The sequence below is a fragment of the Phaenicophaeus curvirostris genome, chromosome 26 (assembly GCF_032191515.1).
Source record: "Phaenicophaeus curvirostris isolate KB17595 chromosome 26, BPBGC_Pcur_1.0, whole genome shotgun sequence".
In the NCBI taxonomy this organism is placed as follows: Eukaryota; Metazoa; Chordata; class Aves; order Cuculiformes; family Cuculidae; genus Phaenicophaeus; species Phaenicophaeus curvirostris.
The window spans coordinates 2889846-2902908 of NC_091417.1; the positions used below are offsets into that span (position 1 = coordinate 2889846).

Genomic DNA, 13063 nt, shown 5'->3' on the forward strand with positions numbered 1-13063 from the left:
GGCTGCCTCCCTCCTGCTCGCTTCGGAGCCCAGCGAGGGATGAGGGAGCAGATGCGGAGCAGCTGGGGGTGGAATCGGCCCCAACAGCATCCAGCTTTGCTCTGACCCTTGTGCAGATTGTGCAGGGCTTTTCAAAACATCCTTTTTAGCAGTCGGCAGAGAGACAGTGAGCTGGCGCGTTCCACTCCTGGAGCATGTAATTAGGGAGCAGGGAGCTGCATGCTGATGCACGGCTCGGCAGCGAGAGGAGGAGGAGGGTGGGAAGGAGCCAAGGCTGCTAAACTGGGGCTGACAGAGGCACTGGGGAAGCGGCTGCAGCCACCCAGCCCCTCTTGCACCCCTTGAACCCCTGTCCCTGCACCTTCCTCTGGCTCAAGCCTCCTCACTGCCACATTGCTGCTTTCCCTGGAAAGAGAGAGGAGCTGCGGCTCCTTCCTCCCAGCTGCTGTGGTCAGAGGCTTTTAGGGTGCTTCATCACCCCTCTTTTGCAGCCCTCCTGGGTTCTTCATTCCCATGGGATGATGCGATGAGGCTGGAAGTCCCCGTGGCACTCAGGATCCAGCACTGCAGAGGGGCTGGTTTGGTGGGAATGGACCGTGCTGGGTGCTCTGCCTGCACTGGGAGCTGCCTGGGGTCTCATTCTCCCTCTCCTCTAGTCTGGAGCTGAGAGCTCCTAAGGATGTGTCCAGGCACAGACGATGTTCACCCAGTGCCATGTGCTGGAATGGGTGCTGGATGTGACCTCCTCCAGCACATCTCCATTGCTTTTCCATCCTAGAGCAAGCGCTTGAGCAACCGGCCGAGGGCAGGAAGGAGTTTTCTGCCTGGTTGCAGCAAAATCTTAGTGAGAAGCATGTGTTGTGGGGGCTGTTATGTGAAAGGAGAGGTGGGAAGGTTTCTCCTGGGGCTCGGAGGGGCAGTACAGGAGAAATCGCTGTGCCCGCATTTCCCATTGGTGCTGGAGTTCAGCAGAGGCTTCTCAGCCTCTGGTGCCCAGGGACCCCGTGACGATGCTCTCAACCCTGCACCATGCTGCCTTCTCCTCTGGTGACAGAAGGATGGAGGTGGCCCCTCTGACACCGCTCCCTGGGGCATCCTGTGGTGTTTTTCACGTGGCAGATGAGCCACCACAACTTCCCCTGTGACACGGGGACCCAGCTGAGCGAAGCAGCGAGGTGGGGAGGGACCAGGAGCTTCAGCTCTCACTCAAATTCTCCTGCTGCCTTCTGGGAAACGGGGTGACAATCCTCTGGCTGATGTCACATTTGGTGATGGAGCTGTGAGGGGTGAGAACTGGACCAGTTGTTTTAAGGAGGAGGGAAGGGGCATCAAGCTTTAGGAGGGAAGAATGTCCCTGTGGCATTTGCTGAGAGCGTGATGTCCCTGCCTGGCTCATAGCAAACCCTCTTCTATGACCTTCAGTAGAGGAGATTTTACGTCTGTAGCACATGCTGGAGTCCTGTCCTACATTAATAACACAATCAGTTGTTATAAAGCCAATATGTTTGGCTGATAAATAATTAAGGGAAAAGGAAAAACCCTATATGATTTGCTTAACAGGAGCTTGGGAAGGAAGGGAGGGGGAAAAAGGACAGGAAGGGAGATGAATAATGGATCAAGGTTAAACGGTGAGCGAAAAAGCAAAACCTTAACATGGTGAATCCCTGCAACACACATGCTGTAGGTTGCCAGACTAGTTAGCAGCAGAAAAAACAGCTCAAAACCTCGGTGCAGGCACAGCAGCAGCGGTTGGGACCGGCCCAGGGCTGCGAAACGTGGGTTCAGACAGCACGAGACCTTCAAAAGTGGCTTCTTGGGGTGGGAGCTGGTGCCTTGGGGCTCCTTGGTAGTGGCTGTGGGGCTGGGGGCCGTGGGGTGACCTCATCCTGCAGCCACCGAGGAGGTGCCAGGCGCTGGCAGCGTGCGGGGACTTCCAGGCATTCATTACCACGCAGCACAGCTTCCCTGGAAATCAAAATCACAGCGTGCTGCCTGGGAATGATTAGCAGAGGGATGGGTCGCTTTCACCTCTCTCCACGCGTGATCTCCTGCCCGGGCTGGGGTGAAGCTCTGCGAGAGGGAGGCGATGGAGCAGAGCATCTCTGCGATGCCCACAGCGGTGCTGGGTTTGGTGATTGTGGGATGAGCTGGAATCTGGGAGAAGCAGCTGCAGGACGGGGCGCTGAGCCCTTCAGGGGGTTCACCAGTCTGACGCGCAGACCAAGCCTCCCTCTGCCCTGGACCGCATGTCATTTTCTTTTTGGTTTGTCCATGAGTCCATGTCCCGTTGTCAGTCTGTGCTCCTGAGCGGCTCCTCTGTCTTGTCTGTCCTGTTTTGATGACCCAACACTGTTTCATTCATGTTTCAGTCTGAATGTCGTGGTCTTCGTGGCATCCCGACCCCTCCATCCCTCCTGCTGCCCCCTGCCCCATCCTTCTCCTGCCAGCTCCGTATCCAAGAGCAGGAACATCCCCATCACAGCAGGATAAACCCTGCACCCACCACCCCAACCCCAGCGAGGGATGATCCTGCTCCCAGCTGGGCCCAGTTAGCACTTGTAGCTTCTGACCCCCTCCCCATCACCCCATCTTAGCAGCCCTGTAGCAGAGTGGCTGCCCCAGGGCCAGCCCTGACCCGGCTCTGCTCTGCCCCCCGTGCAGATCCCGAGAGGACGAGCACCCACATGATCTCGGCGGACGATGCCGAGTACCCGCGGGAATACCGGACCCTGGGCAACGGCACCCGACGCTTCTCCAACGTAGGGCTGGTGCACACCTCGGAGCGCCGGCACACCGTCATCGCCGCCCAGAGCCTGGAGGCCCTCACCGGCCTCCAGAAGTCGGAGATGGAGCGCAAACGGGATGCTTTCATGGACCACCTGAAGAACAAGTACCCACAGCACGCGCTGGCGCTCCGAGGGCAGCAGGAGCGCATGCGGGACCAGGTAAGGGGCGTCTTCTTGGGGTAAAGGGGGGACAGAGACCCCCAACTCGCCCTTTGGGGCTGTCCAGAGGGGAAGAGGCTCTCTGGGGGCTTGGATGATGCATAAGTGGATGGGCGCTTGCAGTAGATCCAGAGCAGGGAACATCTCCCACCCCTAGGTTGGAGCATCCTTCAGCGCCAGTGGGGAGCATCACCCTTTTTCCACATAGCTGGGGGGGGTCCTGGGTGGATTTACCCTGCCATGTGGGTGGATTCCATCCCGCTGGCTGCCAGGGGGGAGGAGAGGGATGTTTCTCCATGCAGAGATGTGGATGTGATGGTCCTGAGGGGCAGCTGGCACCTGGATTTGACCCACAGATGGGTGACACCCCTCTCAATGGGTTTTGGCTGAGCTGCAATCCCTGACCTGTGAGCTGGTGTCTCTGCAAACCCTGCGATGTGCCTGGCACTGCGTGGCCCTAGAAGCCTTCTTTGGGGTCTCTGCAGCCCCCCAAGTCCTGAAGTTGCCCCTTGCCTGAACTTGCATGGTACAAAAGGTCTGAATAAACAGTTTGCCCAGGCAAAGCTTCCCCTCCAGCCTTGCAGCTCTGCGGCACAAGCCAGTGCCAGCTCGTGGTATCCTGGCACAGCTCGGCCCTGAGTGTCTCTGCTGGGGGTGAGGATTTAGGTCGTTGTTTGTGCAGGTTGTTTCTGTGAGTCCAGGCTTGAATCCCAGCCTGGCTGCCCAGCCTCAGTGCTCTCTTCTGTGTTATCGACAGCTCCTGGGGCAGCTATTGCTCTTCGTCTGCCTGGGGAGGTGCCAGGGATGCTGGTGAGCTCAGGAGATCGCAGGGAAGGATGAGCAAATTAAAAAATATTTCTTTATCAATAGAGTGGTGAAGCCCTGGCAGAGGCTGCTCAGGGCAGTGGGGGAACCTCCATTCCTGGAGGAGATCAAAAGACGTGTGATTGTGATGCTTCAGGCCATGGTTTAGTAGGCACCGTGGTGCTGGCGATGCTGGGACCCCAAACAATACCTTGTCTGGGTACCAGTGATGCCCTGGCGATGCTGGGAGCCCAGAACACACGTTATCTGGGTACCAGTGACGCCCTGGTGATGCTGGGAGCCCAGAACACACGTTATCTGGGTACCAGTGATGCCCTGGCGATGCTGGGAGCCCAGAACACACCTTGTCTGGGTACCAGTGGTGCCCTGGTGATGCTGGAAGCCCAGAACACACGTTATCTGGGTACCAGTGATGCCCTGGCGATGCTGGGAGCCCAGAACACACCTTGTCTGGGTACCAGTGGTGCCCTGGTGATGCTGGGAGCCCAGAACACACCTTGTCTGGGTACCAGTGATGCGCCAGCGATGCTGTCAGGGCAGCAATAAACCTCACCAGTATCATCACTATTATAAAAAGGCAGAGTGGAGGGTGAGCACGGAGCAGCAGGAGGAAGTGCCTGGAAAGCAATCTTATATCATCTCCAACTAGACACCTTCCCGAGGGATGGAGGAGACGGCTCCCAGACTGAGCACAGCAGAAAGAAATTCAGCTTTGTAAGGAAAGCCGGCAGGACTCCAGCATGCCAAGGTGGCAGCAGCATCGCTGCCTCCTCCGAGCTGTCTTGCACCCTCCCTCACCTGGTGAGGATCCTTTGGGGAGCACTGGGAGGTCCCCACTCTGCAGCCCCAATCCTTGCTTGTGGGTGGATGCAAAGGGAGGTGGCCAAATCCTGAGCAGCTGTGGCCAGCAGGGAACCCAGATTTTGGCTCAGGGCTAAGGATTGATGGTGGCTTTGCCATTCACTATCAGCCCAAGCAGGACCTGGTGCCCAGTCCATATCCACACTCCCGTTTGTGAGAGGGCACGGTGACATTTTCAGCTGTGGAGTGATATTCCTCAGTAAATAAGTAAGAATCTTCCCCTTATTATTACAATGATTTAAAGACTTTTATTATTTTATAAGCAGCAGCTATAAAAACTCCAGCTCATGGTGACTCAGGGGCTTGGAAGCTTCGGAGGATTTTTATAAGGTGAAAGGAAGATGATCTGGATTCTGGAATGATCTTCTTTATCTCACAACTCCCTTGCTCAGGGCTAGCTGCCTGGTGGGATTGAGGAAGGAGAGTTCTGGGCATCTGTTGGCAGTGGTGAAAACCAACGTGGGTTTTTGAGGCTCAGGCTGCAGATCCATGATCCCAGACTGGCTCCATCCCTCCCCATCCCGTACACGGTGCTGGGTAGAAGCACAGCTCCATCCATCAGCCCAGCCACAAGCATCACCTATTATACATATATCACCTATTATAGGGAAAGAAAAAAACACCAAAATCCTATTTTTTCTTCTTTTTTCCCCCTTTTTGCTTCATTTTCCCTGTAGGCGGCAAATAATAACAGGGAGATGAAACTCAAAACACTGGAAACCCCAGGTGCCAACCTTTAAATGACATTGGGATCTGACTCTCAGGGCCTGCCTGCGACGTTTGAAACTTGCTTTGCTATTCCAGGGGAGCCTGGCAGGTATTTGAGATCACAGGCGCTGCTATTTTGTTTAAAAAAAAATTACATATGAGCGAGTTTACAAAATCAGAGGTGAATAGAAACGTTTCATAAATGTCAACAGCCCTTTCAGCGTGGCGAAGCCCTCAGCAAAACGCCGTTGTGCTCACGCAGGGGAAGCGGAAAGCGAGCGCGATATTAATTTTAATCATATGTATATATAACAGAGCAGGGAAAAAAAAAAAAAGCCAGGCAAATAATTGTACCAACACCCAACAGACTGCGAGCAAATCTGCAAAGTCCAAGGCATCAGTGAACTCATTTAAAACCCAGATGGGAGAACGTGAGCAATAAAGAGAGGGGTGGGAATGGGGACAGGGTGGCTGGTGGAGCACAGTGGCTGTTGGGTTTTGGGTTTGCATCTAGGGTGAATCCAGCTGCAGAGAGATGGCATGGCCAGGTTTCTTGTCTCTCCGTGCATGGATGCTCTGGGAGGTGCAATTTGCTCTGGTGAGACCTCACATGGAACCCCGAGTCCAGCTCTGGAGTCTTCAGCACAGGGAGGACACGGAGCTGTTGGAGTGAGTGCAGGGAGTCAGAGATGATCAGAGATGCTCCAAGGGCTGGAGAACCTCCTGTATGAGGGCAGGCTGAGAGAGTTGGGGTTGTTCAGCCTGGATAAGGCTCCAGGGAGAACTTAGAGCAGCTTCCAGGACTGAAAGGGGCTCCAGGAAAGCTGGGGAGGGGCTCTTGATCAGGGAGGGCAGAGATAGGGGAATGGTTTTGAGCTAAAAGAGGGAAGATTGAGGTGAGATCTTAGGAAAAAATGTTTTGCTGTGAGGGTGGGGAGGCCCTGGCCCAGGTTGCCCAGAGCAGGGGTGGCTGCCCGATCCCTGGAGGGGTTCAAGGCCAGGTTGGATGGGGCTTGGAGCCCCTGATCCAGTGGGAGGTGTCCCTGCCCATGGCAGGGGTGGAACTGGATGGACTTTGAGGTCCCTTCCAACCCAAACCATTCTATGATTTGGCTAGGGCCATGCCCCCGGTGCCTGATATCAATTTAGAAATGTAGGAACATTTAGAACAGTAACAATATAATGGTTTAAAGGGGTGACTCCATCTCTTGCCCCTGTTTCTCAGCAATGCCCACGTTTCTTTTGGATCGGCTTCCCTGCACGGGGCTCAAAGGGTGAATACAAACAGGGCACGCGTGGTTTTATGCAGAAAAATTATAAACCCCAGAAAATAAAGGATTACAAACCCATAACCAGCTGAACACATGCATGCCAGCTGTAATGCAATTAAGCCCTGTCTACTCTAGCACTTTGCAGCACTTAAGCTGCGGCGTGGGGTTAAATACCGCAGCGGAGCTGGAGCAGAAGCGCGGCTCTTTCAGGTCGAAATAAAAGTATCTAAGAGCTTGGACTTAAGCTTGTCCAGTTCTGCGGCAGGAAAATAAAAAAGAGGAAGGCTCGAGCTGAGTGTTAACGTGTCGGTGGCCGCCTGACAGCAGCAGATTTGCAGCTGCCTGGAATAAATCCGACTTTGGAATAAATAAAGAGCAGGCAGCGCAGATTTACGCACATGAGAAGCTGGGCTCTGCTTTTTCCTGCCTCGTCAAGGGGCATTTGCTGTGGGGTGCGGTGGGGTGGGTAGGGCAGGAGTGGTCCCACAGGTAGGGGTGCAAACAGGGGTGCAGGTAGAGAGAGGCACAGGCAAGGATGCAAAGAAGGACGCAAGCAGAGGTGCAAACAGGGATGCAGGCAGGGATGCAAATAGAGGTGCAAACAGGGATGCAGGGAGGGATTCAGGCAGGCTGGGGCAAATCTGGTTTGCTGCAGCTGCCTTTGTGCCTCAGTTTCCCCAAACGAAGAGGGGCTGAGGCTGCAGGTGGGGCAGGGCAGAGCATGGGGGGGGTGGGGATGCTGCTTTCCCAGCTGGAAGCAATTTTTCGGATCGGTTGCTCTCAATAGCACTTTGCCCTCCTCTGCAGAGCTGCCGCCTCAGCACCTCCCGGGCTTCACAAGCACCGTTTATGCCCGTGGTTTGGGCTGGGTGTGCAGTGAGGCACCCCTAATTGCACCCCGAATTACCCCCAAGTCCTATCCCTGCCCTACTGCACCCCTAGCACCCTCCTTTGCACCTCAATCCCTCCCAGCACCCATCCCTACTCCACTGCACCCCCAATTCCCCCAGCAACCCAATTCCCCATTGCACCCTCTGTTCCCACTGCACCCCAGTTCCCCCCAGCACCCCCCGCCCTCTCAGCACTCCTAGTTGTCCCCAGCACCCTGTCCCCACTGCACCCCAACTCCCCCCAGCACCCCTGCCCTTCCAGAACTCTTAGTTCCCCCAGCACCGCCAGTCCCCATTGCACCCCCTGCACCCCAGTTCCCCCGTAACCCCCAGTCTCTATTGCACCCCAGTTCCCCCAGCACCCCAATCCCTATTGCACCCCAGCACCGCCAGTCCCCATTACACCTCCTGCATCCCAGTTTGCCCAACTCTCCCAGTCCCCATTGCACCCCCTGCACCCCAGCACCCCCAGTCCCCCTTGCACCCCATGCACCCCAGTTCCCCCAGCACCCCCAGTCCCCATTGCACCACCTGCACCCCAGCCCCCCCGCAATCCCCCACTCCCCAGCACTCCTAGTTGCCCCAGCACCCCCAGTCTCCCCAGCATCCCCTGCTCCCCAGCACTCCTGGTTGCCCCAGCACCCCCAGTCTCCATTGTACCCCCAGTCCCCATTGCACCCTCTGCACCCCAGCACCCCCAGTCCCCCTTGCACCCCATGCACCCTAGTTCCCCCAGCACCTCTGGTCCCCATTGCACCCCCTGCACCCCAGCCCCCCCCCGCAATCCCCCGCTCCCCAGCACTCCTAGTTGCCCCAGCACCCCCAGTCTCCATTGTACCCCTAGTCCTCACTGCACCCCCAGCACCCCCAGTCCCCATTGCACCCTCTGCACCCCAGCACCCCCAGTTCCCCTTGCACCCCATGCACCCCAGATCCCCCAGCACCTCCGGTCCCCACTGCACCCCCTGCACCCCCAGTCCCCCCAGCATCCCCCGCTCCCCAGCACTCCTAGTTGCCCCACCATCCCCAGTCTCCATTGCACCCCCTGTCCCCATTGCACCCCCTGCACCTTAGTCCCCCCAGCATCCCCAGTCCCCCCAGCACTCCTAGTTTCCCCAGCACCCCCAGTCTCCATTGCACCCCCTGTCTCCACTGCACCCCCAGCACCCCAGCACCCTCAGTCCCCATTGCACGCCCTGCACCCCCAGTCCCCCCAGCACTCCTAGTTTCCCCAGCACCCCCAGTCTCTATTGCACCCCCAGTCCCCCTTGCACCCCCTGCACCCCAGTCTCCATTGCACCCCCAGTCCCCCTTGCACCCCCTACAGCCCAGTCCCCCCGCCCCTCAGCGCCCCCTGGTGGCTCGGGGCCGCATCGCCGCGCAGGTGGAGTCGCGGTTGCCGTGGCGATCGCGGCTCTCGCTGGGAGGAGGAGGAGGAGGAGGAGGAGGAGGGGGGGGGGGGGGGTACGGGGGGGGGGGCGGTGGCTCCGCGCCGCGCGCAGCGGCTCCGCCCCCCGGTCCCGGTCCCCCCTCCCGCATCCCCCCGGCCCGCGGAGCCGGGCGGAGCCGAGCGGGGCTCCCGGGCGCTGCGGAGTCGCGCCGGCATCACCTGCCGCAGGTACGGGGCGGGTCCGGGGTCGGTCCCCCCTCCTGCATCCCGGTCCCCTCTCCTGCATCCCGGTCCCCTCTTGCACCCCCGTCCCTCCCCGCACCCCGGTGTCCGCCTGCGGTGTCGCGGTCCCCTCCTGCATCCCGGTCCCCCCTCCTGCATCCTGATATCCTCCTCCTGCATCCCGGTCCCCTCCCGTACCCCAATCCCCTCCCCTGCCCTGGTGTCCCCCTCTGGTGTCGCGGTCCTCTTCCGTACCCTGGTCCTCTCCCGCACCCCAGTCTCCTCCTGCACCCCGGTGTCCCCTTCCCTTCCTGTACCCCGGTGTTGCGGTCCCTTCCCGTACCCGAGTCCCTCTCCCTATCCCGGTGTCACCATCCCCTCCCGCTCCCAGATCCCCTCCTGCATCCCGGTATCCCCCTCCGGGGTCGCAGTGCCCTTTCCTCCGGGATTGCTGTCTCCTCCTGTACCCCGATATCCCCCTCTCCTTTTTCCCAGTCCCCATCTCCTTTTTTCCAGTCCCCTCCTGTACCCCGGTGTTCGCCTTCTCCTGCTGCAGCCCCCGCCACCTTGCCCTCCCCAGTTATCCTGCTCCCCCCCCAATCTCTGCATCCCTCTCCCCAAACCTCCCTGTCCCTCACCTTGAGATCCAAATCCCCCTCTCCCATCACCATCCCCTGCCCCGATCCATGCCCTTCCCCTGCCTGTGGACTCAGCCCCAGGGCTGGGACAACCCTTCCCCTTTCCTTCCAGCCCCAAATTCCCTCCAGCCCCCGTCTTGCTTCATTTGCACCCCCAGCACCCACCCCTGCCCCATTGCACCCCCAGTTCCCCCCAACACTCCCTTGCTCCTTCCTCTTTCCTGGGGTTCCCTCCCCTCCTATGCTCGTTGTTGTTTGTGGGTGTCACGGTCCCTGCGTTGCCCTTCGTTGCAGCAGTGGAGGGGGCTCACCCTGCACCCCCAGAGCTCACGGGGCCATGCGGAGCCCCCAGCAGTGCCTGTGCCAGCCCCCATTTTCTCTGGGGAGCCCCACTTGTCCCCTGTCCCTCTGCAGGGGATGCTGCTCCCCTCTCCTCTTTTAGGGCTGCGCTGTGGGCACCCAGAGAGGGGCAGATGGTGGCCTGGGCAAGCAGCATCCCTGTGCCATGCAGGGGCTGGTCTTGCCTCCAGCTTGCTTGGCCAAGCATCCTTCTGAGGGGGGACCTGCCGGCACCACGAGGACCCCCTGGGGCAAATATCCAGCCCTGCTGGTGACCGGGGTCTCCGCAACGGGAGGAGCAGCCTGGCAGCATCTCGCTCCGGCCCCCCGAAAGGCTGTGGAGCTGGGCACACAGCAAGGTGCCTGTGGCTTCGGTGTGAGGTTGGCATCTGTCTTATCCTCATGTGGTACCTGGGGACACAGACAGAGTGTGGAGTACCTGGGCGCTCTGCTTTTGCAAAAACCAGTGGTGACGGTGGCTTGTGAACGCTGCCCAGTTGGTGGGAGCTCACTGGGGCAGTGGGAGCAAGGAACGGGGACCTTCCTTGCTGTGTTGGACATCCAATCTTGGTCTCTGGAGGTGGAGCACATTGTGAACCATTGCAAACGACTGTAATGGTGGAAGAGAGCGTGCGTGGCTGTCAGGAGTAACATGACCGAGCATGTGTGTGTCCTTATGACTGCAGCCAGAGCTGTTGCTATCGATTCTCTTCTTTTTCCCCCTACTGGGAGCAATTCCTGGCTGGTTAAAAGAGACCTGGCCCACAGCTTGGCTGGGAATCAGGTCTTTGGGAGCTAGGAGTCATGGAAAGGTCTGTGGGTCACCCCACTTCTCCTTGGGGTTTGTGCACGGAGCAGGGAGAAAGAGGATCTTGAGTCCCTGAGAAGTGGGTAATGAATACGGCCACGTTGGTGGCAGCCACAGGGAGGGTGTTAACGAGCCCGTGGTCCAATCCAGCAGGGAGATACCCTGTGGATGCCCATCAGGGCTTGTATCTGACTCCATCCCAGTGTCAGCACGGCATACTTGGGCTCCCAACGCTTCCCATTCCTTCTGGGGTGTGTGGTGCCGGTGCTGCCATCGGGGCAGTGAGCCTGGAAGGGGTGTGCGCATATTCCTGCTTTTCCAGCGATGTGAACGTGTGCGTCCATCCCTTCCCTGCTGCCCAAAGTTTCCTGTTTCCTAACCCAAATTTGCCTCTTTTTGCGCGATGGCCTCGGGGTTCCTTGCACAACGGCCTCGGGATTCCTTGCACGACGGCCTCAGGGTTCCTTGCACGATGGCCTCAGGATTCCTTGCACGATGACCTCAGTCTGCTGCCTCCCTCGTGTCACCGTGCTGGGCTGGCGCTGAGCAGGCTTAGGAGAGGGAACGCCAAAAAGCTGCAGCAGCCAGCAGGGCAGCTGATGCAGACCTGGCTCCAGCAGCGCTGGCAGCGTTGGGTAGGGAGTGCAGAAGGACAGGTTGGTCTCCATCAGCTGCTGTGCCGCTGCCCTCTGCCCTCCGAGCTTTGCTGCTGGCTGAACAAGACGGGGGTAGCCACCTCCGCTGCACCCCAGGGTGCTGGTCCCCCAGGGACCCTGCGGTGCGAGGCGTGGGGGGACGCGGCTGCTGCAGCTTCCCCGGGAGGTGGTTGCAGTGCCTGCAGGTCTGCAGGACCGAGAGGTCCAGGGGATGCTGCAGAGGATCTGACCCTCCTTGCCATGGGCATTAGGATTTCCCAGCCTGCAGAGATGAGCTTCCCGAGGCCTGGAGGCACCTGATGGAGGGTGGAGGTCACCCCAAAGCTCGCGAGGGTTGGCTCCTGGTGCTGTTCCTGGCCGGTGCTGGCTGTGTGCAGTGGGGAGCAGCTGGATGCGTGCAGCAGCCGGGTTTACCTTGCACATCCCTATTGTGTTGGTCCACCTACACCGTGCCGTTGCCATAGCTACCTTGCAATCTGAGCTGCCCAACTTCTCCTCGCTTTCCCTGCCTTCGTCCCCAAAAACCTTGGGTCCTGCTCCCTGGCCACCCTCCCTTCCCCCTGGGAGTGGGCTGGAGGGTGAAGGAGACCTCAGCCTCTCAGCTGCTGCCTTGCTCCTGCAGCGATGGGGCAGAGATGCCCCCCTCTCCCCATCATGAGCAAGGTGGGGAGTGCTGAGCACCAAGCTCAGAGCCCAGGGAACCTGCAGCGCAAGAGGGTTCCCTGACCTTGGATGGGGAGGCTGCAGAAAGGAGGTTTTATAGCCCGAGCAGGCAGTTGTGTGGCTGCAGCTCAGCAGAGCATTTGTCCTGATGCGTCGTTACAAACAGGTGCTGCTGATCCGCTTTGTGTTGGCATCGGGAAAGGGGGCGACTTGAGTAAGGGTCAGGAGTGCAAATCCACTGATATCCAAAGGTGTTTGTGCTCTGATATCACCTGGGCTGCCTTCGAGACACTGCGTTGTAGGTCAAGGCTGTCATTGCTGCTGGAGAGGTGACAAAGCTCCCCAGGAGGGCTGGCTGGCTCCGTGCAGTCCCAGGCAAACTTTGAGCTGTGCAGTTGGGCCAGGGGTCTGTCCGTGATGCTTGACATCAGCTCCCTGTGACATCCTGCTGTGGCATCTCTGAGGACATCTCTTGGTGGCCACCAGAGCCTCTTTGGGCTGGGGACCAGAGGAGGGTGTAGGAAAACTCTGCCAGGGGAGGTTTAGGCTGAACATTAGGAAAAAATTGTTCACAGAAGGTGTCATTGGGCACTGGCAGAGGCTACCCAGGGAAGGGGTTGAGTCCCCTTCCCTGGAGGGGTTTAAGGGACGGGTGGACGAGGTGATGAGGGACATGGGTTAGTGATTGATGGGAATGGTTGGACTCAATGATCCGGTGGATCTCTTCCAACCTGGTGATTCCATGATTCTACGAAAACCCAAGTCCCTGCTTAAAGATGCCTGTGCCTGGAAGAGGAGCAGCAAAGCATGTGCCCTGCTGCTCTTTTCCCAGTAGGGTCTGGGCTGG

At 58.7% G+C, this 13063-nt stretch overlaps 1 protein-coding gene across 17 annotated transcripts in view; it reads left to right on the forward strand.

The window, feature by feature from the left end:
- SRCIN1 (SRC kinase signaling inhibitor 1) overlaps positions 1-13063 on the forward strand; it is an 81746-nt gene that overhangs the window by 30302 nt on the left and 38381 nt on the right. For 15 of the 17 annotated variants that reach the window (XM_069877206.1, XM_069877205.1, XM_069877204.1 and 12 more), the window contains one exon: positions 2662-2945. In XM_069877206.1, coding sequence (XP_069733307.1) covers positions 2685-2945 — 261 coding nt within the window. In that variant the 5' untranslated portion in view covers positions 2662-2684. Of the gene's footprint in view, positions 1-2661; positions 2946-9033; positions 9119-13063 lie in introns of those variants that run through there. The other 2 variants (XM_069877214.1, XM_069877212.1) reach the window with 2 other exon arrangements.